Source organism: Halichoeres trimaculatus, unplaced genomic scaffold (assembly GCF_033239565.1).
Source record: "Halichoeres trimaculatus isolate MK-OKI-2021-1 unplaced genomic scaffold, fHalTri1.1 fHalTri1_scaffold_7, whole genome shotgun sequence".
Taxonomy (NCBI): domain Eukaryota; kingdom Metazoa; phylum Chordata; class Actinopteri; order Labriformes; family Labridae; genus Halichoeres; species Halichoeres trimaculatus.
The window spans coordinates 23,073,108-23,100,144 of NW_027437185.1; the positions used below are offsets into that span (position 1 = coordinate 23,073,108).

General features: G+C 40.7%; 3 protein-coding genes across 5 annotated transcripts; 2 read left to right on the forward strand and 1 right to left on the reverse strand.

Annotated features, from left to right (window-relative positions):
• The first annotated feature begins 1,860 nt into the window (after positions 1 to 1,860).
• On the forward strand, positions 1,861 to 6,837 carry rbm22 (RNA binding motif protein 22). Its single transcript, XM_074674001.1, has 11 exons — positions 1,861 to 1,970; positions 3,308 to 3,361; positions 3,470 to 3,499; positions 3,593 to 3,725; positions 3,841 to 3,941; positions 4,038 to 4,210; positions 4,427 to 4,627; positions 4,759 to 4,923; positions 5,363 to 5,451; positions 5,570 to 5,698; positions 6,196 to 6,837. Exons 1-11 carry the CDS (start codon positions 1,917 to 1,919, stop codon positions 6,348 to 6,350), a joined length of 1,284 nt encoding a protein of 427 aa, XP_074530102.1. The 5' UTR covers positions 1,861 to 1,916; the 3' UTR covers positions 6,351 to 6,837.
• A 105-nt stretch (positions 6,838 to 6,942) lies between these two features.
• Positions 6,943 to 14,662, reverse strand: LOC141793365 (myozenin-2-like). Of its 2 annotated transcripts, none has more exons than XM_074674003.1 (7): positions 14,334 to 14,662; positions 11,431 to 12,384; positions 10,913 to 11,001; positions 9,826 to 9,989; positions 9,105 to 9,186; positions 8,317 to 8,500; positions 6,943 to 7,532 (listed from the first exon to the last, which is right to left on the reverse strand). In XM_074674003.1, exons 3-7 carry the CDS (start codon positions 10,992 to 10,994, stop codon positions 7,349 to 7,351), a joined length of 696 nt encoding a protein of 231 aa, XP_074530104.1. In that variant the 5' UTR covers positions 10,995 to 11,001; positions 11,431 to 12,384; positions 14,334 to 14,662; the 3' UTR covers positions 6,943 to 7,348. The 2 variants fall into 2 exon arrangements, with proteins under 2 accessions (XP_074530104.1, XP_074530103.1); XM_074674002.1 differs by having other exon boundaries at positions 9,033 to 9,186.
• Positions 12,954 to 23,837, forward strand: LOC141793363 (soluble guanylate cyclase 88E-like). 2 transcript variants are annotated; one of them, XM_074673999.1, is made up of 19 exons: positions 12,954 to 12,995; positions 13,144 to 13,349; positions 13,495 to 13,635; positions 14,364 to 14,503; positions 14,640 to 14,774; positions 16,320 to 16,443; positions 16,534 to 16,653; positions 16,769 to 16,886; positions 17,113 to 17,199; positions 17,708 to 17,825; positions 18,384 to 18,513; positions 18,697 to 18,843; positions 20,684 to 20,830; positions 20,937 to 21,093; positions 21,172 to 21,281; positions 21,411 to 21,500; positions 22,069 to 22,227; positions 22,357 to 22,494; positions 22,629 to 23,837. In XM_074673999.1, the coding sequence occupies exons 2-19, from the start codon at positions 13,230 to 13,232 to the stop codon at positions 22,779 to 22,781; spliced, it is 2,334 nt and encodes a 777-aa protein (XP_074530100.1). In that variant the 5' UTR covers positions 12,954 to 12,995; positions 13,144 to 13,229; the 3' UTR covers positions 22,782 to 23,837. The 2 variants fall into 2 exon arrangements, with proteins under 2 accessions (XP_074530100.1, XP_074530101.1); XM_074674000.1 differs by having other exon boundaries at positions 16,769 to 16,853.
• Positions 23,838 to 27,037: the final 3,200 nt, after the last annotated feature.

Here is a 27,037-nt window from a genome sequence, read left to right on the forward strand (position 1 = left end):
AGGGGCTTATCTCAGGTAGCGAGGTTAGATCAGCCTGTACACCACAGTGCCGCTCTATTTCAGAGTTTATTAAGCGGTGATAGTGGGATTACCCCGAAAGTTATTATGAGTTATACTTCAGCTCAGCAAAAGTCGTGATTACTTCAAATAGTCAGGTTACACACAAGCGTCTATGCAGAAATTTGCTATAACGTGCTGAACTGCATGAAAAGGTTCTTCAAAGACGCTCACTCCAGTTTCCATACTTTTCAACAATTAATGCTATTTAATAAAAAAAATATATATTAAAATTTACTTAGCCAGACCTATGTCAGAAACTCATAAATAATTGTGACAGCCACAAATCTTGCATGAGAGCTAAAACCAATTTTGCCTGTTGTGTTACAAAATATCAACAAAACCATCAACACCACCTTTTTATCTCCAATTTCTGAGTTAAGTTCAATTACTGCATAGCTGTGAAGTACACCTACACATTCTCTGACCTTGTGACATATGAAGTTTGTGATACTGATTACAGACTGGCTAAATCACAGACAAAGCCTTCCTTCAAAAAGCTTTGGCAGACTCATCCCCATCACATGAGAGAAGAAAGGGTCACACGACTCATTAAGACAAGGAATACTAGAGCCAGAAGATTCACTTGGGTGTCACACCACTAAACACATAGCAAGGCACAGATTGTCCACAGGGCTGGAAGGGAAACATGCAGCAAAGGAGATGTAAAATAAATTTCACTTCACTGAATCTATAGCAAACATGTTAAAAAATAAGAAACTAGACATGTTTTCTACTGAAGTCCCTAAAGTAGAGCAGATCTGCTTCCCTGACCCTGAGAGGAAGCTGTAGTCTGACAGACCTGCCAGCTCTTCAGACCCGTTCTAATCCCTGTCCCTTGACTTCACCACCTCACTGTGACCCTAACTAAACATTAAGGCCTTAATGCTCATCCGTAATCTCAGGCATGCTTTTCTTTGCTGATTGGCGTTTCACACAGCTGAAACACTCTGACCTCAATAGTAACAGGTGGATAGATAAACTTTAAGTAGACTACAGAATTGGCTTATACAAGCTCACACTCACCAGTCAATAAATCTGTCTGTTTGCCACTCACCCCCAGACAGGTAGTAATGAAAAAACTACTAACATCTTTAACTCAATTAAAAGGAGTATGCCCTGAATTTAACAATACTCAACACAGTGTAAATATTAAATTGTTCAAACATTATTATCATCAAATAAATATTTGAAGTGTCAAGTAAAATGACTGATGCTGCAGAGCATATTGAGATATTACGTTATGATTTAAACCCTGAATAATCATATTTCATATTTCAAACAAAACATATAGTTTATTTTTAATTTAAGACATCATAAACGAAATCGCAAGTCACCTACTGATCAGCGGTGGTGGGTTCAGCAATTTGGAGGCCAAAGGCGAACACAGGCATGTGGCCCCAAACACCCAATGTTCTCCATGTTTTTCAATACTCATTTATTTAAAATGTGGCCAAAGAAGGGAGTTAGGGAGTTAGGGAGATAGATAGATAGATAGATAGATAGATAGATAGATAGATAGATAGATAGATAGATAGATAGATAGATAGATAGATAGATAGATAGATAGATAGATAGATAGATGGATAGAAAAACATGAATTACCTCTTTTTTCTTCACACTTTGCAGCAACTCAGTCAACATCTTATTCTGTATGTTTTTTATGTGCTGTATCTGTACCCCAAATTGACTTCATAATTTCCACTTTTTTCTTATTCTTTGTGTTTTGTTTTTATGAAAATAAGAGAGTTTTGGATAGTTTTTTAAGATAGGGCGACACCCCTAGGAGAGACGTGGCTTTCTCGCGCGATGCATTGTGGTCCTCTTGTATCGTTGGTTGTCGGCTCACATTCTGCAAAATGGCGACGTCCCTAGGATCCAACACCTACAATAGACAGAACTGGGAAGACGCGGTAAGTTCAATCGTCGTCGCAAGTAACAAGGCGGTAGCATTATATAAAGAAGACAACCTTCAGTTCATCTAAATAGAGCAATTTAGATGTGAAGTAAACTGCTTCTCCCTAAATAGTAGCTAGTTAGCCTCTGTTAGCTTCGAGCTAGCAAGGAGAAGCATGGCTGCTAGTCCACCGGGCTAACGTTGATATATATGGATTACACGGCACTAGTTCAAGCAGAAGTTCGAGAAATTTAATAGGTTTTATTTGAAGACAAAATGTTTTGAATCTGAAAAGTATCTATCGGTTATATACCGTAAAGGCATGGATTTTGCTGTGATTAACGGCGCTAGCCTCGATTAGCATGCTAGTATGCTAACAACAACAAATTCAAAATTCATGTTTAGATTCCAAACAAGTTGACACGTTACGGTCATTAATCAGCTATCAAATGCCAGGAAAATGACCCATTCTTAAATTATTTGTGCAGATACAAATATATAAAAGCCACAACTTAAACCTGAATGGCTAGCGTAGCAGATGCTCTAGCACCTGGGGCAATTTCCGCCAGCCTGACAGCAATGAAAGGTACAAAGCTTCTACCAGTGATAAGTGATAGAAATATTGTTTATGAAAATATTAAGTGATGTTTGATTTTTGATATTTGAAATTTTTCTTCTCATTATGTGCACATTTCGTATTTGCATGTGTTTTATACTTATTTTTCATAGTTCAATTGTTTTCTAAATATTTTTTCTGGATTACATGTATTATGGTGTATTTTATTAATTACTACAATAACAAAGGTTGTCACCATTCACTTTGTAATTGTAATTCTGTAAATCCCCCCGCCCCCCGGAGGGGGGGGGGGAAATAAAGAGTTATCTCATCTTTTCTAATTAAACAATAATATTAATGAAACTGTGTAAAAGGTCCATGTCCTAACTATATAAGGCAACATATCAGTAGCCTCTGTTAAGCCATGACACAACTAGACCTCAGGCCAGTGTTGTTTTTATCTGGTCAGTGCAATATAAACTTTGAAACCTAAGACTATGTAGTTGACGTTTGAGCCACAAGAGATGCTTATACTTAGGTGTTTGGCTGATGCGGTCCAAGGTCATTTTCAGCAGCTAGCACTTGGACTGAAACAGCATCCTCCAACAGATGGCAAAGTTAGTGAGCTAGTCTCAATGCACTCTGTACATTCACACATTTCATGTTGCCAAAGTACCCACAGGAGACGGTGAATCAGATGATGTAGTTACTGCCCCAGATAAGTTGTATCTCAGAGCTAGTGAATGAAAGGGAGACATCGTGCTTGATTTTTCACAACCTGTTTCTTTCCCCTCTAGGATTTCCCAATTCTGTGTCAGACATGTTTGGGAGAAAACCCTTACATCCGTATGGTGAGAGCACAACATCATCGTCGTAACAAAATCAAGATATTTTGTTTCTTTTCAGTGTTTTGGTTTAACCAAGCGTGGGTTCACATTCAGTTCTCCCTTTTTTTGTAGACCAAAGAAAAGTATGGAAAGGAATGCAAGGTATGTTTTGAACAAACTTAGACTTTTTATACAATACTGACAGAATACCTGTGTGAGTTTACTATTAGTGTTTATTTTGCCTTTCCCCATTAGATCTGTGCTCGACCATTCACTGTGTTCCGGTGGTGTCCAGGGACAAGAATGCGTTTCAAGAAGACGGAGGTCTGTCAGACCTGCAGTAAAATGAAAAATGTTTGTCAGACATGTCTGCTGGACCTGGAGTATGGTGAGTCAGTTACCTGCCATTTTAAGTTGTAATGTGGCCTTTCTCCTTGTTCATTGTTGCCTGTATCACTTAGCAATGTGAGCTCAACCCAGATGTGTTGCACTTTGTTTCACAGGTTTGCCCATTCAGGTCAGAGACACTGGACTGGCAATTAAAGATGAGGTTCCAAGATCAGATGTGAATAAAGAGTACTACACACAGAATATGGAGAGAGAGGTATATAAATCATCTCTGAGTCTAATCTGTCAAATGGGAGGATTTGTTTTCTTTCATCACTCACTCTGTATCTTTTTTTGATCCCTCCATTTATAGATAGCCAATTCTGATGGCACACGGCCGGTGGGCCAGCTAGGTAAAGCACCCAGCTCTAGTGATATGTTACTGAAACTGGCCCGGACCACTCCGTATTACAAGAGAAACCGACCGCACATCTGCTCCTTCTGGGTGAAAGGAGAGTGTAAGAGAGGGGAAGAGTGTCCCTACAGGTAAGTTGCACAAAAAAACACTGCTTTAGTTTGCAGTTGGTCAGAGGTTGGTGATTAGTTGTCAACCAGATGTGATGAAGCTGATGTCTTTTTCTTAAGTAATCATCCTTTTATTTTTCCTTTCATTTGAAGTATTTTGTTCCTGAGGCATTTTAAAAGTGTGTTCTAATGAGTCAGGGTGGACACTTACTCTCTGTTTTTCTCTTTTTCACACAGACACGAGAAGCCCACAGATCCTGATGATCCTCTTGCTGATCAGAATATTAAGGATCGATATTATGGCATCAATGACCCTGTGGCTGACAAGCTGCTGAAAAGGGCTTCGACTATGCCCCGACTGGACCCACCAGAGGACAAGTCCATCAGTACCCTTTACATTGGGGGTTTGGGGGATACTGTCACAGATGGAGATCTTAAGTAAGCAGTTCTTACACAGCAGTATTATTGGGTGTAATATGCTTTTTATTAGCATTCAATAATTACTACTACTACAAGACTGTAGGTTCCAGAGTTTTTGGTTCATTTGATATTCTTTTCTTCAATTCCAGGAGTCACTTTTACCAGTTTGGAGAGATTCGCACCATTACAATTGTCCAGAGGCAACAGTGTGCCTTCATTCAGTTTGCCACACGGCAGGCAGCTGAGATGGCTGCTGAGAAGTCCTTTAATAAACTCATCATCAATGGACGGAGGCTAACTGTCAAATGGGGAAGGTAAGAGTCCAATCAAAAGGTAAAAATTAAGCACTCGAGGGGTTCATAATTCATGTAACCCCCACTGCATCAACCACATGTTGTCATTCATTTAGCAAATATTAACAAAAAAAAAGTGCCAATTTAAAATCTACACCCTCATGCAGCCCTTTTGAGCAGAGCTACTCCTAGAAAGACATGATAATTTGATGTTGGATTTTTCTGGATAGAAGATGTGGTCGAAGTCTGTTAGAGAGTGACAACCTGTAGGGATGCTGCTGCCACAACTGAAACCTCTGACTGCAGTGCGTGTACAGTACTGTTAGGCACTGTAAGAGTTTGCGTTTGTCCCAAGCAGAACACATTATTTTTTGTGATCTACACAACTGCACTTCTCCATAGCATTCCCCTCATTTTACAAATTTTTAAATCATACATCTAATATGGGTGATGTTTTCAGGTCTCAGGCAGCAAGAGGGAAAGATGGGGTTAAAGATGGAGTCAGTGAGATGGGTACCCGACTGGATCCTGTTCCTGGACTCCCTGGAGGTGAGTCTGCAGTTATCTTAATATTTGCTCTTCACTTGATGAAATGAAACAGAACATTAAGATCAATCAGAAATTTTCTCTCGTAATTTCTCCAAATCTGTTCCTCTGTATTCTATAGCTCTTCCTCCACCACCAGCTTTAGATGAGGAGGCCCCCGCTAACTACTTCAACCTAGACCCTGGCACCTCTCCTGCTGTCATGAACATTGCTCTTCCACCGCCCCCTGGCATCAACCCACCTCCTCCAGGTAAATAAATAACTATGATTTCACAGAAGCAGCACGTGATGCTATCAAATGGATGACATAAAACGGGAAAGTGATTCCTCTGTCTCTCTTAAAATGATGAAAAAGATAACTTCTTCATGACATAAATTCTGTTGTCTTAAGAGTTTGTTACCGAAAACTGCCATTATATTTACATTTTTACATTTCTTTCAAAGTCCCAATAAAACTAGTATTACTAGTCATTTTACCAAAAACGACATACTGCTAAAATACCTTAAACTTAGGCTACTTGTATATAGACTACCGTTCTGGAAATTCTGCATGCTGTATTTAAATTTAACCTGGTTTAAAGAAAAGATAACTATCACTTGACCTTTTTATATCTTTACCAATCTCATCTGCAGTAAAAAAAAAAAAAAAAGGTTTCTAAGATTAATTTAAACTCTATTCTGATTTATTGGTCATGTGGCATGGTGTCAATGGCTGTCAACATGAATTTTCTCCCTTTCTTCAACTAGGTTTTGGCCCTCCAATGTTCCACCCTATGGGTCCCATGGCTCCACCCATGCCCCCACCAATGAGCATGAGACCTCCTGGTCAAATCCACTACCCCTCCCAGGATCCTCAGCGCATGGGTGCCCATGCTGCACATGGTTCACGTCATGGTGATTAGCTGCCAGAGTGAAATCATTCTGTTAAAGGGCGTCATTCTTCTCCTCATGTTTACTCTGGTCAGATGCTTTCACCTCAGATGCTGTCAGCAGGCCCTTAACCCGCCTACAGCTTCTGGGAGAAATACAAAGCACAGAACTGAGTCACATCTTACAGGAAAACATCTGATTTATAACACCACCTGCAGCACAGTGGAACTGTACATTCTGTGTCTAAGTGGACAAGAACAAGGACCCTACATGATAACTGTTCCACCACTCACAGAAAGATTAAGAACAGGATCTGAAAAGCTGGAACAGAAACCTGTAACAGACTTCAACCTGTGCAAAACGGCCCCTGTGATTGGGCCACATGGCTTAATGGGCTCTTATGATCAGAGCTATTGTACATACACAATGTAAACCATAGGTTCAGCTTGTATTTGTCAAAATGTGCAAAGTATCACATGGACTAGAATTCAGAGGAGCATTTTTAAACATTTTTGATTTACTGCTACATTGTCTCTTTTTTATGTGACACATCGTTGATATTCCACAACATAAGGACATAGTTAATTGTGAATCTTTCTTTAAATGTCGTTTCACTTCTTATTAAAATGACAGTTTTGCCATTTACCATCTCATGGTGCAAATTATTCTTAAAACTTGCAGCATAAGCTCCTCCCTGGGATGTAGCATGCCAGGTGGAGTTGAGAAGGAGGGAGGTGAAAGCATCAGAGGTTGCGACACATATTGCTTAGTATGCAAACAAAGGTTAGTTACAACTTAGCAGCCTACTGCAGCATTTTCACAGACTCCACCGTGATAATAATGTGATCCAGCATTTGTGAATTCCCCAGCTGGTCTAAACACTCGGTTATAACAAACCACCTCACTATATCAAGCAGAAGTGTTTTTCTCCCCTGTAGTGTTTACTGAGTTACAGTGAGATCATCTTTGTAAGAGGAGAAGTAAGTCAGCAAGCATAAGTCAGTGCTTCAGTCTTCGCAGCTCCTGTTCCTCACAGTTCATTAGACTCAGGGCTGTATTCACTCCCCCATCCTTTGGGTGCTCGGTTAAAGTTCGGCCGTCGACACATGCGATCCAGAGCAACGCTGGGCAGGTTTTGGGGTTCCACAGCTTCAAAGCTCATCAGCGGGATCACTCTCTTACTGGACATGGCACCTCCAAATGGCATGGCAGATCTGAGAGTCAAAGGCAAAGAGGTCTTTCTAAGCAAACGTAATGCATACTTTCCTGAAAGAACAAGATGTGAGGTATTAAATGACTTCTTCCTGTAAGAGACACAACTTTGAGATGACACATGATACTCAGTCTGATAATCCCTCTGATCTGATCTGGTTCTGTGAGCAGGATAAAACAGTCTGGATTCAGGAACTCAAGTACATGATGTGATGAACCATTAGTAGTGTGCAGATTGAGTTAAAGCATCATCATATCAGTTATCTTAAGGGTGGAAATGGATCTCTCCACAGGGGGGTGATGTTTCAGACTGGCTGGAAGGAAACGAGTGATTGACAGCTTTAATTGTGTCAAGCCTGAGTTTATCTGTCATATATACTCTATTCCTCCATCTGCCCAAGGTTAACCTTTGTACTGCCATGCTGCTGTGATGCAATTCCCTGTGTGTGCGAGAAAGATGATTCCCTTCGTGCGCAATCTGTCTTGCAGGGGCATTAAAAGCCCACAGCCCCCTCCAACCCCCCCAGCGTATCATCTTTCAAGTGCCAGGCTTCAAAATAGCCATCACGCAGCCACACTCCTAAGAGGTGCACGCCAGACACTGGATTTATTTTCAAACTGTGGAAACATGGAGTGGAGCCGAGGGAAGGGAAAGGATGCTTGTGATGAATAACGTGGTCAAGTTATCTATGGGTCTATTTGAAGATGGGATGGTCTCAACGCCTGTTCCTTCAACACAGTCAGATTCATGATTTATTAAGGTGCCTGAGCTTTGGACAGACTTACCTGTTGAAGCACCTGTAGTTTGCAGGCTCTAGTCTTTGTGGGAACTCAGGTAGTTGGACATTAAGGGAGTTTAAGAGCTCTTCATTACCCCTCAAAGCCTCTGTCCAAGGGGAACAGTAGGATTTTGGGATAACTGTTGTGTTAAATTTCTCTTTAGGAATTTCCTTCAGCGGGCCGGAATACCCTGACAGAAATAAAAAACTAGTCAGTGGAGTAAAATAAAAGCTATTACTTTAATTTGTATCAATATCTCATTTGAATGAACCAAAAATAAAGCCAACATGGGTTTGAGGTTTATTACAAAACCACTAGAATAACTATAAAGAGCAAGCTACAACCATGCACAAACAGATCTAATATACTCACACTTTTCTTTGACATCATTCCTGACAACAATAGGAACTACAGTAATTATATCTCAGTGTGAATCCCCTGTAATAAACAGAGCTTAGCTTCCTGTCAGTCAGACTGCAGCAGCGCCTTCTGTCAGGATTGATACACAACAGCACCCAGCACAGATAAACGCTTCCTGCAGACTGCCAACTCTGCTGGCGTTGGTTATAATGAAACCAATTTATTTGCTAAATTCATTTCCATATGAGTAATACAAAGTAGCAGATCAAAGTGAGATGATGTGTGTGTGCATTGCAGAAAGCTACGTCTATGGTTTGATGCAGTCTGAGGCAATCCTTTCTATATTCTGTATCACCATTTACCTGGAGCGAGGACTTCAGGAGAGCCCTTCTTTGCTACAGTCTTCTGAAGGTTCATGACCAGGCTATGCTTACCACGGATGGAGAAAGCCTGGTTCTCTTTTCCTGCCTGTGGCTCTAGGATGATCTGTGGTGGAGGAGCAGACTCCAAATAGACCTGGGGAAGGAACATGTACACTTAGGTGTAAAGGTAATGAAGGGATACAGGGCTGTAAAGAGGTGAAACAATAATAACAAAAATGGGTTAATAAGGATTAATAAATCAGATTTTAAAAATGTTTGAGGTGTTGTAGGCATTTCATCGCCCTAACGGTCTGAGAAAAGAGAATGAAACCTGGCGTTTGATGGCAAAATAAAGATATATATTTCTGAGATAAGGCATTTTGGATTGGGTCTCAAAGTGAAAATGTCAAGAAAATCACATCTGCAACTTCAAAATTCATTTTTTTCCTTGTTATGTAGGAGTTCTTGTCATCAAAGCATCTTAACTTTAAAAGATTTTCTAATCCTATTAAGATCATCCAGGTCGTTCTATTTGTACTATTATTGCCATTAATGAGGTATGAAGTTTGATTCCTGTTGCTGTTTGGAGACGGCACAAAGCCCAGGAGAGGAGAGGCAGCTCACCCTTCAATCCCACTGTAATATGTAAACTTTGACCAGTTTAGAACTTTGTGATGAACTTTGACTATCAAATCTGAAACAAAACAATCTAGTTTGTATGTAGTTGATTTTTTGCAGGAAAGCCACAAGGGAGGAGTATTGGTGTGCTGTGGGTTGTCTCTCTGTTCCTTACGCAGTGTGGGTCGTAAGAAGCACCAGGCGCATTTTCCAGGGTGTACTTCTCTGCCCTCCTCTGCCTCTCCTGAAACATGCGAGAGCCTCGATTTGATGGAAGGTTGAGCTCCTCCATCATCACGTCCTTTGGAACGCTCACCTTCTTACCCAGGTTCAGACCCCCTGGCACAACAACACACACAAACCACAGTGCTTTAAAATTAAGTGATTATATTTTATATTCATAGAAAAAAAATCCCAGAGTGGGCACATTTATGCGGTGTGGTGACTCTAACTCTGCACAAACACATCATGACATTTTGTTATCAGAGCAAATGCAATGATAATAGCATCCTCCAGACATTTGGAAGGAGAATGAAAGTAACACAGACTAATAGGGACCTTTGGCAAATCTTAATGTCTCCTCTGATCTTCTTGTTTCTGTCGACATGAAACAGCTGAGGGGCGCTGATAGAAAAAATTCAAAGCATGTGCAGCATCACTAAGTTGATATCTGCACAGCTTCTCCTCGAGGTCTCTTCTCGTCTTAAATCATGGCACAGCAGAGGGTCTGAAATAGCCTGGAGATGATGTCAAGGGGTGCGTAATGTTTGTTGTGGTCTGGGTTGCAGGGGTAACTGGGCATATAAATAGGATCTTTGGATGAAAGAGTCGTGCAGGAGCGGATGGGCCTTTTTTTCTGAGACATGAAAAGTGTTGGGAGAAGTCAAAGCATGTGCCACCCTTGAGGAGCTGCCTTTGATCGGCCTGTGTAAAATTCAGTTGTGGGAGTCACATTTTGCTGAGTTTAGGGGGACTTTATTTTCAAAGTGTAGCTGGCAGACTGTGCTGGAAAACAAACATTGCAACTGGGATGGTCCCTGCTGGAATGTTTGGAGAATCTCAGCAATACACGAGCACTCCTGGGAATTGGGTGTAGCACATGGCATGTATCCCCAAGCTGTGGGCGAAACACACTTTGATGTTTGGCTTGGTTATATCTGACAGCCCCATGCTGAGACACTAGTGTAAACTATCACCAGATTTACATTTAGGTATTAAAGTCAACCACCTAACTGTTTCTCTGATGGATCATTAAGTCTTACCTCCTCTGGCCTCCTTCGACAGAGCTTTGGCCTGCATCATCCTCTGCTTTGTTACATCATCTAGGCCTGTGTGCATCATCATTTTACTCCTTTGAAACAAACAAATCCACATTAAATATCGTGATGGTTATCATGAACTGCAGTTTATTTTGTGATATTCCCTCTTTCAACACATGATGCTGAATTGACACCAGTAAGAAATCACTGCCAGTTAAAATAAGTTACATTAAGAGCATCGTGTTCCAAATATTCCTCCTTTTTGTTTTTACTTATATTTTAATCCATTGTTACAATCCAGTGTTACTTTGAAACTGGACACATTAAATCCTTATGTTTAAAGCTGTATGTGCAGCACCATAGAAATGTAGCATTTTCTGAGCCCTCTGTTTACAGTTCAGTTAAGGACACAAGGGCTTCCATACCTGACTCTACTCCAGGTCACCCAGCAAGCACTGCTACCTCTCATAACCTATTTAGTCTATAGTAAAGGCTTACACTCCTCTCCCCTCAGAGCTTACCTGCCTGTGTTTGTCTGAAGTCAGAGCTGGTCTGGGTGGTCCTGTGGTGTATCCGGCACTGAAGCTGGGATGCTTCCACGCTCTCCTCTGACACTCCTCAGCCAAGGAGCTACAGTGGATATAAAACTCATCCCAGGATGCCTCGGGCGCTGACCTCACTGGGTTATTTTAGCAGAGGAATAAGAGGGTGAGGATTGACCGTTGGTGGGCGGGGGGATAAAAGGGCGATTGAGGGGAAGGGGGTAAGTATAAAGATTTACATCCTGACCGCAAGACTCTTTGATAATAAAAATATGATCCCCTGCCTGTGTGTGTCTGGGCGTGTGTGTGTGCACAAACAGCTGCTGTCCAGACAGTGACACTGGGCTGTCAGAGAGACCAAACATCCAACTTCTCCACTGCCGACAGACACACACAAACACAACCCACTTTCTTTGTGTCTTCTGCAAAAGAAAACCCCAGAAATTCTAACTCTATACTTAATTGAATGTAAGGACATCGCAGTGTGGGGTCAAAGGTTAGGCCTATGTTAGGTTTTTTGGGTGTTTGATAGTGTAAGAGCTTCACCATCCTATGCTTTCACACAGCAGTAAGAGAAAGGCTCTCTACATGCCTCTCAGGAACTTAGTTTTAAGAACTGCAATAAATAACAAGAGTGTTTTTGCCTTGTGTTTTCATCCATTCGCTGGCTTACTCACTGCTGTGAAACTTCTTGTGAATTTCTGCAAAAACTGCTCCAGGAGTGATGCCCTTTAACTTAATATTTTGTTGCCCTTTTAAAACTCAAGTTAGTCTTTATCCTGCTTTTTTCCCCTAAAAACTGATTCATTGAGCTCAGGAGGAGCCTGGAGGGAAGAAACACATTTTCCTGTTCCCTGTTGAGATTGGATATCGATTTTGCACCTGCCCTGCTCCTGAGCGCCTCTTATCCACTGGTGGAGAGCCTCCGGGACTCTGAAAAGAAATGCAGAGTCATCCTGAGTCACAAAAATCATATGAAGACACACAATTGCTATTGAGTGGTGGCTTGGCATTTTGGGTTTGCTGAATGTCTTGCCATGGTGGAAAACAAATCTAAAGCTATGGAAAAAGAGAAGCAACCAGAGTAAGTTTCTGCCTCTGTTTAACAAATGCAATTTAAGCATTTGTACAGCACTGTAACAAACTGAGCCTTAGTTATCAACATCAGTTCACTCAATCTGGTATTGTCAAACACAATGTCTGTCACACTTCATCAAGAAACTGTGTTTCTACAGTGTTTCTTGGAAAGACATGGGTTTTAACAACTGGTTTCCTTTAAAAAGATAATCAAGGTAATAGAAACTAGATGATTGTCTCGACTGGTGTCATCTGTGTTTGAGAGGCAGCCTCCACAGTGTGTTTGTGTCACATAGAGAGAGGTGCACAGCCACCAGGCACTGACAGCTGACATAAGAACAATAGAAACCCATTCAGACTGAAGAGCTTGTGCAATTAGGCTACCTTTAAAAGCATGAGCCTTCCTGGCGAGCAGCTGAAACTTTATTTGGCCGGCTATTCTGAGGAAGAGTACAACTCCAATCCAGGTTCGTGTCGAGAACAGGAGAAAACAAAAGCAGCAGAATTTAACATGAGTCTTTTTATAGTGCCGTGCTCGGAGCTAAATGCATTAAAATTCAGATTGCAGGCCTGGAAAAAAAATGTCTTTTAGAACTTTTTTTTATCTGCTTGCAGGTGCCTTTGGGAGGGCTGTTTGAAGTCAATCAGTTGGGGAGCTGCCTTGAAAGTGCTCAGATTGAGCTTTAATCCAGAGAGACACAATGTACGGGCTGCTGTGTGAGAGTCTGCATGACTTCATTAAGGAGTCGTATGGTGATGATGTGTGGAAGCTGGTCAGAGAGAGAGCAGATGTCAGGTTACACTCCTTTGTCACCCACCAGGTACAGTGTTTGTTATGTTATTCTGAGCTATGACATGTCTACAGTCTGTCCATGTTTTTGTCACACTGTCTGCTTTCCTCTGAGGCTCATGTCAAAACATATTTATTTCCCTCTGATGATAAGTTCCAGAAATGTGTGTCTGCAGGTGTATAGTGAGAGTGTGATACCTCGCATCGCAAAGGCAGCCAGTGGAGTGACAGGCACACCTTACAATGAGCTGATGAACTCCTGGGGTGTCTATTTTTTGGGCTTTGTGGGGAAGTATGGCTATGACAGGATCCTGAAGGTGAGAAAAACCTCTGATTCAAAACACTGTTGTAATTTGGTAGGTGTGTGAAAGAATTACCAAATAACCTGGACATCTTGTTTCCTTCAAACTATTATGGTACTGGCAACTCCTTTACATATAGCCTTACATTTCTGATAGTGTAACTTAATGTTCTAAAAGATGGTTTCCCTCTAAAGGTTTTGGCAAACTGACATTCATGGATCTAAAAGGTTTTTTTTTTTTTAAGGAAAAAAAAATCTTGTCACATTAATGTTTAACTCCTCATATTTTGCACATCTACTAAAACAAGAGGTTGTCAGTAGATTACAGGCTAGTTTGGGGCAGCTCTGGTAAAAGTTTTGCTCATGCTTACTGTCCTCAAAATCATCAATAACCTTGTTTTTAATGTTTTCTCAGGGTCATGATTTGTTGTAAACATTTTTTAAAAGATACCATAACCAATTAACTGATTTCAATTACTACTTGTTAGATATATTTAGATTGTAAGTAGAAGCAAGGCAGCAAAAACAGGATCCTAATTTTTAGTCTCTTTTATGGACCAAGCTTGGCTCTAAATTTCCAAGACACAGTTCACCCTCAAGCCTAAATAAACCACAGAAATCACATTATAGGTAAAATGACATCTTAAATCAGCCAGAAGCCCCTTATAAAAACGCTATAATAAAAAAAGAAGGTGGAATTACGACAGACATTACCTGTCAGCTGATGCTCTCTGCCTCCTTCAGGTGTTGGGCCGTCATGTCCGTGACTTTGTAAACGGCCTCGATAACCTGCATGAGTACCTGCGCTTCAGCTACCCCAAGGTGCAGCCTCCAACCTTCTTCTGCCAGGAGGAGTCAGCCACTGGAGTCACCCTGCACTACAGGTCTGAAAGAGGAGGAGACTGGCTGATGATCGGGCATCAGAGATAACAGTAGTGGCACAGAGCTGACAGATGGGAAGCGGCGTGATGAAACCCTTCAGACTGATATTGAACTTTTGTCTGTGTGTGTCACATGCAGGAGCAAGCGCAAAGGCTACCTGCACTACGCCATGGGTCAGCTCAGGCAGATGGGGAAACAGTTCTATGATACTGACATTCATGTGGAGGTGCTGTCTGAGCAGATGGTCGGAGACTACTCCCATGTCACCATGAGGTACATGCACACAGGAAGCAGGAAATACATAAGCAGTTGTACGTTTTATGAATATTGTCTCTGCATGTAAGAAGGGAATACTGTAGTCCCCACCCACCCAGCCACTCCCAGCACCCACCTGGACTGCAAGTGACAATTGTAAATTTTGACCAAAGCAACAGTTCTCTCTAAACATGTAAAAGAGTTATACTGATAATATAGGGTGACCAAGCGTCCTCTTTTGCCCGGACATGTCCACTTTTTACGTCCTGTCCGGGGTGTCCGGGCGGGTTTAATAAATTCACGAAAATGTCCGGTGTTCACCGATTTTCATAGGACCATTACGCGCGTCCGTAAATTGACCGCCGCTTGCAAACAATACCATCATGCGCATCACTTACCGAGAGGCTGCCTTGTGGGCAGGTCTGCTCTGCGCGTGCACACACACGCATAGAGAGTGAGAAGATCAGAGAGAAGGCGAGAGAGAGAGAGACATAGACGGAGAGCGGAGAAGACGGGGCTGTTTAGACAGCGGAGCTGTATTGCACGGAAGATGCCTAAGCGTAAGTGCAGCTTCACAGATGAACTGCAAAAAAAAGATTCCGACATACCGTCCCGATCGGGACAAGTGGGAGGCGGAGTGAACCGTGTGCAAAGCTGGCACATATGTCTCAGTGTCCAATAAAGGTGCTGGAGATCTCAAAGCTCACATGGACGCCGAATACCAGTGGCATTTCATACTGTAAAACACCACAACAGCTACAGGTCCATGGATTGTACCAGTGCCTTGCTAAAAAAAGACATTTCCTGACTCTGACGTTGCTAAAAAGTTTAGGAGTGCTGGCACCAATGCCCGGTACCTGGGAATCGGTACCAGTGCTCAAAGGTACAAATTTTCGGTACTCTTTTGTAGTTATGTGGTAAAAAATATCAATTTCTTTAACAATATTTTATATATATATATATATATATATATATATATATATATATATATATATATATATATATATATATATATATATATATATATATATTTTTTTTTTTTTTCAATTTAACATATATATCCTTCAGTATATACCCTTGCAATGCTGTGTTCATGTCCATCATGGAAAATCGACTATTCTTTCACTTCCTCACAGTCACAAGGATGTGTTCAGGTACCCAAACGTGGTACCTTTTGATTTTACATGAATCGGTACTCGGTACTTTTGACAGAATTCGGTCGGTACCTTTTGAAGTACCTGATTCGGTACCCATCTCTAGGTGTAATAGCCCCCCATTCTGTTGAAGTCACTCATGAAGCACTCAAAAAAATCCAGTACTGTGGTGTTTCCACAGACGGGAGTAACCACGGGGCAGTGAAAATATTAAGAATATAAGAAGCCTGTCTGAATTTGTGCCTCGAGGCCAGTGCCGTTGTCCTCGTTTTTGGAAATCAAAATATGGTCACCCTATGATAATATAAAGCCTAAAGGAAAGTTACAATTATTTTTATTACAATTTTTCATTCCACAAATTTTTCCGTTTTTCATCTTTAAATAACTTAAACATTTTATGTTTGCGTAGACTGAACTTCGACAACTCCGCCTACCGCTACATCATGAAGGAGGATGAGGAAGAGCAGGAGATCCTGCCAATCACCTCTGACTTCTTCTTTGAGGTCTTTCCCTTTAACATCGTCTTCAGACAGGTAATCCTTTAAGTTAAATTCTTAGCATAAAAAGAAAGTAAATGAATTAAGTGAAGACTTAACAACCTCTCTAAATGTGTGGATCATAAGGATATGGTGGTGCACAATGTTGGCTCAGGCCTGGCCACTGTCTTCCCTGATCTGGATGGGAAGAAGATCAATGATGCCTTCCTGCTAGCTCGCCCCCTAGTGGAGTTCACATGGAACATGGTGAGACCAAACAGAGGTTTACCTACCCCTATTATCAGGCAGGGCCATTATTACAATGACGATGTAAAAATAAGAGCTTAAGCATTGTGAAGATTATGACTGAATCTGTCCACAGATCATTTCCCACCCCAATAATCTTTTTGAGATCATGTCCAAGGAACCTGTGAAGAGAGAGAGGAACCTTCACAACCGAGTCCAGAGTAAGAGCGGGAGCCATGCAAACACTCGCAGGGGTGTGTTTCTGGTGTGCAAAGACTTGCTGTCTTGTAGTCAGATCAATGTCACAGCAGTCAGATGCTAAAGACACACTCACTTTTATTTTCAAGTCAAAATTAGAGCAGATGTGCAGCTGCAGAAATTGCATTGCCATGTGTCGTGTGGGTTTGATCCCTGCCCTGGTTGTAATGGGTGGATTGTGAATCCTTTTATCTCTGATGGTTTACTGTTTTTTTTCCACAGATTCGGATTATGAAAATGCTAACCGCTCTGCAGATGTAGATGTGGAGCTCATGGCTTTCCAGTCGATCATTGGAGATGATTACAAAGGTCCTGACCTCTGTTATCTGAACAGACATAAGATAAGAGCATACAGTAACTGAACTACAGTCTGGCTGGTATGACAAGATACCTCACCTCTTTGCTCTCTTGATGATCAAGTTGCTGAGATTTTAGCACTTTTCAACCTTGTTTTTTAAGGTAATTTTCAATTTAGGTTATTTTATTATGATACTGTAGAATCATCCTGCTCTAGGTAACCAGTGACCAATCCAGGGAGTCACAGCTTCTGTAAGGGCCTGCAGGAATATAACCTATATTTTACTGTTTGAGCTTCACTGATCAGCTGCTAACTAGAACTTTATACTGAATATACAGATATGAAGGCAATACAAAGTTCATGATCTGTTATCAAAAATTAACACATTATTCTATTTCTTCAAAATTTCTTGACTGCAAAATGACTTGGGATAACATTGTTGAAACAGAGTTGAATTGAAAGCCTAAATATGTCACTGAATGTTTGTCTTGCTGGTATTTCACCATGCTCCTGTATTAGATGGTAACAGTGCTAATGCGATGGAGAGCTGGGGCGATGGGAGCCGCTGTTTAAAACTAAAAGGACAAATGAGATACATGCCAGAATGGGAGTCCATCATCTTCCTGGGAACCCCCGTGTAAGCCTCCCCCCTAACACACACACGCACTCACACACAGAAGCCTTAGACCTTTATTAAAAAGCTTTAGTAGAAAAGTGAAATGTTTTAAAAAACAGCAAGAGCTAAACTGAATTATGGGGCCGAAAATAAAAGGCTGGGCAGGGAATCAAATCAGGGGCCCATTCTAACAGCACTTACCATGCATGAAATGAGCTGCTAATTAGCTTGTAATCAGACAGTGCAGCTCTTGTGAGCCTAATGGGAACCCATTTGCCACTGAGAGTGTTTTCTGCCGACTACATTACCAAAACATCTCCCTCCTCTTCTGAAACATTTTGTTTTGCAAGTAAATGCTCTTCATCTGTATTGACAAAACTACTGAAATGTTAAAAGCCATATCACACTGCTTATATTTATTATTCTGTAGGAAATAACACAGCACAGAATCAGATCCTAATTTTAATAGAAAAAGCAGTTTGAAACATAGATCTTTGTATTTGATTGAGTGCACTAATGTTTTACTTTGTGTTTAACTTTTAATGCACCTTGTCTGAATGTGCGTGTGTGTGTGTCCAGGATGGAGAGTCTGAGTGCGATGTTTAAGACAGGCTTGTACATCAATGACCTTAGCATGCACGACTCCAGCAGAGACCTGGTGCTGGCAGGCACCCAGCAGTCAGAGGAGCTGAAGAGAGCTCTCATACAGGTTGACTCTGACTAATGCTGCATATTATATGTGTAATCAGCTCACCTGTCGTCCTGCATTATGCAAAGTTGCTCCAATTCCTGTCTTTCAGCCCAGGATTATCTACCCCCTGCAGACATGAGATGTTAGAAATAGATCTAAACTGAAAGAGTGATTCTATCTTGTTCCCCTTTGTGAGTTCAGGAGCAGAAGAAATCCAGTAAGCTAGAAGAGAGCATGAAGATGTTGGACTATGAGATGAAGAAGACTGATGACCTTCTGTACAGGATGATTCCCAAGCCAGTGGCCAAGAGGCTGCGCAAAGGAGAGCCAGCTGTGAACACTTGTGAGGTCAGAGTTGAAAATAGTGCCCATGTAGTTTAATATCTCAAGTGCCCAAAACAACAAAACTACAACTTCTCAAAACATGAAACTTTCACTTTCTTGAAATTTCTTCAGGGTTGGATAGGGCAAGTATCATCACGGTTCTAACTATAGCTGCAGTAACAGTCCGATAGCTTAACTTGATTCAAAGACTGGCATCAGATAGAAACAGCTAGCCTGGCTCTGAACAGAGTTAACAAAACAACATCTAGAAGTAATAAAATAAGCTTTCTAAAAATATAGCTACTACAGTTTGAAAACTCTTACAGTGATGAGATGACAGGCCGTACAACTTTTAGTCAAAGCTAGGCTTGCAAGAGGAGCTAGCTGATCCCCATCTCCCTGTCTTCAAGGTAAGCCAACCTGCTGGCTGCTTGCTAGCTGAACTTAACATCACTTTTTTTAAAGCAGAGATGAAAAACTGCCACCCAAGGGCAAATAATTGTGTATGGACTATATGGACATGTCCACACCAATCTCAAAAGATAGCTGAAATGTCCCCACTAATATTAAGGTTTAAACTATGCCCCTTAAGCAGCAAACTAAGGATCAAATCCTTTCCCACTGTGTCACCCCCTCCCAAGTCTTTGAGACCGATCTAGATGTCAGGCAAAAAAGCAACAGGTGATGTTAAATTAGGACATGAAGGCTAATTTAAAAATGGAAAGCCATCTGGTGCTGGCTATATCCCCACCAATGTTAAAATCAAACCTATGCCACTGCTGCCACCACAGAGCGTTATAAGACTATACATATACTGCATTTCTCCAGTTTTTGACAATTTAAGAGATTTTAGCTCTGCATGTTACACTTATCCATTCACACAGCATTCACCCCTGAATTTAAGCAGGGCTGTTATTTACACTTCAAGTGTGTAATGGTCTACTCCTAAATGCAGTGGTTTCTATAGTGGAACTGTATATCAGCCTGTGTCATGTTTTTTCCTTGAGTTGGGGATAACGATATGGCAAATATCTAAAGGGGAGAGTTTTTTTGAGATCGTTTAGAAAATCCTCACAGTACCTATAAGTGTTTTTTTTCTTAGAGCATGAACAGAAGTGTTTCCAGTCTTAATTTCAAAGACTTGATTGTTTTCAGAAAGTAACAGATGTGCATCATAGGGTTAAAAATTTTATCAGCTATAAAACATTCAAAGATAAAATGTTTAAAAATGTTTTGCTAAGCATGAAAAAAAAAAAATATATATATACATATATATATATATATATATATATATATATATATATATATATATATATATATATATATATATATATATATATATATATATATATATATATATATATTTTTTTTTTTTTTTTTTTCCCTAGGATTACCAAAACAACAAAAACCACAACAATCAAATTCAATTTTACACTGATCTCTCATGTTTTATGTTGAATGCTCAGGTGCATACAGTCAGCTAAAGTGGACATGTCTATAACTTTGTGAAAAAAAATATAAAATAAGTTTAAAAGATTTTTTTTCATTCCCTAAGAAGAAGAATTAAAGCTTGCTCTTATTTTCATGCATTAGAGAGTTAAAGCATCCATCAGCATAAACTTATCCCATTCATACCTCTCAGGCACGGCCACTTGGGGCAGCTAATATGAGGTTAAGTGTCTTACCCAAGAAGAGTTTAACTAGTCAACTGCTGGATCTGACCCCCACTGTCCTAAATGAGACAATCAGCCCCACTGCTGAGCCAAGCCACCCGGCTTCGTGAAAGCCTTCCTCCCCCACCTGAAAGTGTGTGGGATATGGTAACCTGCCAGTTCAACAACTTTTCAATGTCTTTTTTCCTCAGGTGTTCCCAGATGTGACCATTCTTTTCAGTGATGTTGTGGGATTTACACGCATTTGTAGCCACATCACTCCAATGCAGGTGGTCTCCATGCTCAACACCATGTACACACTGTTCGACACACTCAGCGAGAAGCACCGTGTCTTTAAGGTGTGTATGTGTGTGTGTGTGTGTTAACAGCTGTTCAGTGTAATTTGAACAAGATTTTTCCATAAGCTGCTTCGAAGCTGATGTATGTCTTTTTTTAAAAACCCAGGTTGAGACAATTGGAGATGCCTACATGGTGGTGGCTGGGGCTCCAGAGAAGACAAAGTATCACGCTCATAACATCTGTGACATGGCTCTGGACATGGTGCGCTCCATAGATCACCTTAAAGATCCCTCAAATGGCAACAACATACAGATACGTGTTGGTGGGTACAGCAAGTGTGGACTCACTTGTGTGTTCATACTAACGTTTGACTGGCTGGTCTAACTCACTGTGTTTGCAGGGATCCACTCAGGGATGGTTGTGGCAGGTGTTGTAGGACATAAGATGCCACGTTACGGCCTGCACGGTGACACTGTCCATACTGCATCTGCCATGGAGAGCAATGGAAAGGTAAGAGGAAAGTATGTAAGTGAGGAATAAATCTAAAAGGACCAGCCAGAACTATTGACAAAGGAGTAAGATTGGGGAATGTTTCATGTGATGTTTTCTAACTATCTTGTTCTCTATTATCTCATTCAGGAGATGCACATTCAGCTCAGCAGCGCCACCTACGAGCATCTGAAAGGAAGTCACTTTATATTTGAAAGGAGGGGCATCATTACCATCAAGGTCAGGGCTCAAAGCTGTTACTGCAGCAATCACAACCTCTGCATCAGTTGCATTGACTCATCCTCTTAAATAACAATTAGTTTGATTTGCTACAGAATCTTTGAGTATCACCTCAATTATGTCACAGTTCAAAGAAGTGTGACTTCATACCCAAAATAAGCATGATTAATTTATTCATAAATATACTTCATCTATGCACTTTACATAATCTACCTGAGACTGATGAAAGACTGAAAATAAGACATCTTGAACACATAATTAGAGATTAGCTGCTCAAAATAGCTTAGCTTTGGGAGCACACTTAGTATTCAAAGTTTGTACTTCCTCTTGCTTGTTATATCACAAGTTTTGACTTTGAAGGGAATCATTTGCTGACAATAAGAGCAAAGTGGCTCCAAAGATTTTAGAGACAGCTGAGGACAAGGGAAAATCTCAACAAGGAAAGTTTATTAACCTTTCATGCACGATTTAATGACACAAGTTAAAATCGTTCAATTTCTGATTTAGCCTTTAACTCATTTGCTGAAATGTTGTTGCTGTCCTGGTGTCTCTGTTCCTCCTTATTAAGGGCAATGTTGAAATTGAGACCTACTGGCTGAAAGGGAAGAGGGACAAAGACGGCAATGCTCAGGCAGCGTGTCCTCAGTTTGAGACTCAGACTATCAGCAAAGCCATCAGCAAAGCCACCATCACAGCCCCTGAGGAGACAGGTGATGAGGAGGAACTGGTAAGAATTCAATTCAAACACATGCTTGAACGGTTTACACGCTCATTGACTTCATTGCTACCATCATTATCATCATCGTCGTTATCATCATCTCTGATTCCTTGACTCTTCTTCTGTCTTTGCCCTAAGGTTTTCCCACTGGTGGCAGGCGAGGAGGAGGATGATGTGAAGTCAATTCGCTCACATCGCATTAAGATGGAGATATCTGGTCATTCCCTGGAGGAGTCGATGGAGGAGAGCCGTGTGGAGGAGATGTCAGTGCATAAGGTGAGAGGGATTACTAACTCTGTTTTTACAACAACTTTAAACTCTCATCCTATGACTCCTTTTATCTTTTTGTGCTGTTTTGCTCTTCTTGTTGTATTACCAACATGAATTAATGGTGTATTTTTTTCCCCCAGTCCCACTTTAAGGATGCTTTGCAGGACGGCCTTCAGGACCCTCACTTGGAAATGGATTCACCGGAGTCAAATGGCAGAGACTCCATCATGGAGTCCCGAAGCAGCTCTTGTGACTCCCGCTCCTCTAAGAGTGCCATGTGCACCCTGTCATAAATCTGATAATGCTTTAGCCTGAAATGAATCATTGTTTCAAACAAGCTTGTAACTCAAGATACTCAAGAACTAATTGTAGGGGAAAACACCACTTAGTAAAGGAGTTTTCTTTATATTTGGTTCTTGTGGCCATTTCCATGTACAAATCGAATAATGCTTTGTTTACATTCACTAGTCTGCTTGGCATCTAATGACACTGGGTGGAGTTTTAGTAGCTTGGAAACCAGAAGTTGGAGGGCAAGACAGTCACATTAGTAGACTGATTGGAACACTGATGTTGAATAATTTGAATCAGCTATTTTGAGATAAAAAAGCAACTCAGAGGTTTAGTTCAACTCAAAAAAGTAACCTGGAAAGTCTCTGCTTCTAAAACACGCTGTACCAGCTTAAGTTGCAGTATGTGGATTAGCCCTATTGGATGTTTCCAATAGCATTAGACCTGAGCTACATCACACATTTTATTTCTCTGATTTTTTTCATGTTTTATGGCGGTCTGTGCCTGCCGATAACACCACTCGATATCAAAAACTGTACTGAGAGGTTCAAGACTAGTTTTCATTTGTAAATGTATCAGGAGACACCAAGCTAGTTTTTTGTTGCACTGCCAAATCATTAGTGCATATTTAGCTCAGACAATCATAGCTTTTGCTTTTAGTTTTACACTTTGATGAGTTTGACAAGTTGCATAAGAGCTTTATCTGCCTGATGAGAGATTACACACTCTTCAAAATAACACATCAGACCAGTTGTAGACCAGAGCAGTTTCAACCAAAACCCTGCAGCTTATCCACTGTGAAACGAATGCTGCAATAAAAAAGGTAACCTGCCATGTCACTCAGATGGACATGAGCTCAGTTATATCCTGCACTGCTTTACTCTGCTGCACCTTGTAGATTTGACATCTTTTTATTCACCCAGGGAAAAAATTACTCTGAATCTCCCTGCCCGGTCTCTCTCCCTCCTCTACCCTTCATCTTGCATGTCTGAATTCATTGTTCTATATCAGTTCTGACAAATACACAGCCCCAGCACAATGTAAAGGCTTGTCAGCTCAGTGAAAATAAAGCTAGATGACTGCTGAGCTGTGTGTGGATCCATTAGTTATTGTATGTCTTGTCACTCAGTAGCATTTGCATTCAGACTCACATACATTTGCATACATTTTCAACATTTATTATTGAACACAGTGCTCCACGGATATGGAGGTATTTTTTACTGTGTGCATCCATACAAACACCAGCATACTTATGTTGCCTAAACTCAAGGGAATTCCAGTTAACTGGATATACAATCCTTTCATATCCTTGTTTTTCACATTTTTTTTTATGATTGGCAAGGGTTTGAAATAACAGGAACATTAAAACACATAGCTTGAAGGTTACACCACACTCATACAAAATGAGATCTGAAAAAATATTACAGACTGGGGTGTGTTGACCACAGGACAAAAACTTATTTCTCAAAACTGGGCTAACAAGCCCACTGCTGAGGCAATTATTTCTCAGTTTCTTATTAGCATGATGAAAGTCATGTTTCAGTTATTTCAGTCAGACAACATTCCCCACAGACTGGTTGTCAGATGAGCTGCGCCTGAACGTGGCATCCTCACGCTCTAAGCTTCCTCTCTTGGCCATGTGCGAGGCTTTGGGTGATGCACTGATGGAGCAATGAATGCAGAAGGTGTAAAAGAAGGCAAGCAGAAGCAAGAGGCAGACAACAGCAAAAACGATGACAATCAGGATGGTGTGAACTTGAATGTGCACCTCCTCCCAGGGGATAGGTGAATTAGTGGAGGTCAGGGGGTTTGAGATCTTTGACGTAGCATTGAAGCTGTGCTGAGGAGTCGCTGTGGGTAATTGTGGCTTTAAGGAGGGCAGGTGGTTGACTTCTGTCATGATGGGAAGATCTGGGCTTTCTGTGGATCTGAAAGACCTGGTCAGAATAAATCAACATGTTGGCACACATAGTAATCATGACTGGATGATAGTAGAGGTGGAGCTAAAGGTAGAACTGATTATTCAACCTGCTTGCATCAGCTTTGCACAGATTTATTGCCATGAGCCATACGCTGTTGTAACAAAATTTCAAACACATATTGAGAGTTATCTAAATCGGTACCATAACATCTCTATCATAAAGCATTTGTTGCTATATTTCTCATAAAATGATAAACAAATATGTATTTTGTTCTTACCTTGAGTGTGGGGCGTGGGGCAATGCTGCACTTCGGCCTTTCCAAGCACGCTTTCTTTTTGATGAAGTGAGATTTAGGGAGAAAATGAAAGAAATGGAGAACAAGAGAGAGTGGGCTGGACCACAGTAAGAGATGGAGGTGGCGGACAACAAATAACAGGCAGTGTTTCCATGGAAACCCCACTAGCACAGAGGTACTCACATCATGTCACCTCATGACTGAAGAGTGTTTAACAGTGTAGAGACAAAGGGGAAAAGCAATTCCCGATCAACACCAGTTATGTTTAATTTTTACTTTTTTACTTTTTACTTAAATACTTCAAATTAAAAATATTTAAGTAAATTATTTTATAGACAGTTTCTCTCACTAGTCTTCATAGTCTTTTCTTATTCCACGTATATTAGGTGTATGTAGTTTCTCAGATTTACTTTTCTTCAAATTTAAGGCACATTTGCTTTGTTGGAATGTAGATGGGAAAAAATATATATTGTTGCATATTTTTCCAGGTAGATTTGTATTAACGCTGAAGTATTAAAGCAAACATTAATGCAGGGCATAAGCTAGGTCTTTATGTTGGTCTCCTCATTAGCAAGCATAGTACCTCATTCTAAAAATATGAAACTCGTGCAGAAGTGCTAAAAACTGCATTTCTTTGAGATTCAGCTTGAGGCTGGCTGCAAAAACACCAGAAACCACTCACACCAAGCCCAAAAAGACTATTTTACATGAAAAATACATAAATAAATGAATGAAAATAAACAAAAAAACAACTGCCTGGTCATCTAAACTTGAGTAAAGCTAGGTTGCCGGTATGGACCTCCCTCGACAACAGGCTTTAAAACTCAATGTAGGAAACAAATGGGTGACATCACAAGCACTATGTCCATATGCTTTTCACATATTATCAGAGGGGTGTGATGTTACTACTGCATCCGGAACTGATGGCAGACTACTGCTAGTTGTGTGATGAGTCAAGCAGCTGCTTGGTTAATTGCAATCCTACTGCAATGTTTCAACAGAAGTGAGTCAAGACCACTTTCTCTGAGTGATTTAAGTTTACTTCTTGTGTTTACTGTATGTTCAGACATCTCCAAATGATCCAGTTGTGTATCCACAGTTTTCTTCCTTCGGAGTTGGTCTTTTGTGTTTTACGTGTCTTACCTCATGATTCTTCTCATTGTTTTAAACTCTTCTTGGAATTCTTAGTTGGACCTTATTTTGGATTTTGTTTTAAGTCCAAATTTAAAGCAAGAGTATGTTGTATACAATAAAAATGACTAATAATAACAAATAGGAATAATAGGACTAGGACTAAAGGTGACTTCAAATTCAATTAACTCTGTAGGATGTTGGATGTAGGGAAGGATAGTTTAAGAAGTAGCAAGAGTGAATGAAACACTTTTTTTTAAAGATTAAAGCCTCCTCATTGAGCTCTGTAATACTGCCACCTGTTGGTAAAAGAAGCAGGACTCAACAACAGGCTTCCAAACATGCAAACACATCTCTCAGCCAATTCTGCTCCTGTACCGTCTGGTCTCTTCAAACAGCCATAATGATCCTTTAGTACCAGTTGTAATTGGTCCCACACCCCCTGCTGTGCTCCCTCAACAGGAGTTGATGCCGAAAAATGTTAGAGGACTTGCACCAAATTTAGTTGCCATGGAGATGACTCAATATCCATTCATTTTTGTTAACACTGACAGCAAAGTAAACTAGAGGGCCATTTTTTTCCCCTCTTTTCAAAACCACTCATAAATACCAGACAAAGGGAAAGAAAAAATATTCATTAGCATAATTTCATGTAGAGGAGGACAAAGCCTGCCAGCTGATGTGATTTTAGAGTGCTTTCAGATGGTTAATTACAGCTCCATACAATAGGCACAAAAGATCCATTAATTCCAACTGCAGCTCAGTAGAGCCAAAATGGCTGAATGCGGGGACTTAGGCTACACCAAAGTCACTTTAAAGGACAAACATGTAAAGAAAGACTACATGTCTGGGTGGGCCTTCAAGCCTGGGGGGGAAGCCCACTTTTTCCACTGTGTATATGAATGTGATCTGT

Excerpts from the sequence above, each read along its gene's own strand:
- LOC141793363 (XM_074673999.1), top strand. The coding sequence starts at position 13,230 with ATGTACGGGCTGCTGTGTGAGAGTCTGCATGACTTCATTAAGGAGTCG. Across the intron at positions 21,094-21,171 it reads CAACATACAGATACGTGTTG|GGATCCACTCAGGGATGGTT; the intron begins GTGGGTACAGCA and ends CTGTGTTTGCAG. Across the intron at positions 21,282-21,410 it reads CCATGGAGAGCAATGGAAAG|GAGATGCACATTCAGCTCAG; the intron begins GTAAGAGGAAAG and ends TATCTCATTCAG.
- LOC141793365 (XM_074674002.1), bottom strand. The coding sequence starts at position 10,994 with ATGATGATGCACACAGGCCTAGATGATGTAACAAAGCAGAGGATGATG. Across the intron at positions 9,187-9,825 it reads CTTCTTACGACCCACACTGC|GTCTATTTGGAGTCTGCTCC; the intron begins GTAAGGAACAGA and ends TTCCTTCCCCAG. Across the intron at positions 7,533-8,316 it reads AACTACAGGTGCTTCAACAG|ATCTGCCATGCCATTTGGAG; the intron begins GTAAGTCTGTCC and ends TTTGACTCTCAG.
- rbm22 (XM_074674001.1), top strand. The coding sequence starts at position 1,917 with ATGGCGACGTCCCTAGGATCCAACACCTACAATAGACAGAACTGGGAA. Across the intron at positions 3,362-3,469 it reads AAAACCCTTACATCCGTATG|ACCAAAGAAAAGTATGGAAA; the intron begins GTGAGAGCACAA and ends CTTTTTTTGTAG. Across the intron at positions 5,699-6,195 it reads CATCAACCCACCTCCTCCAG|GTTTTGGCCCTCCAATGTTC; the intron begins GTAAATAAATAA and ends TTCTTCAACTAG.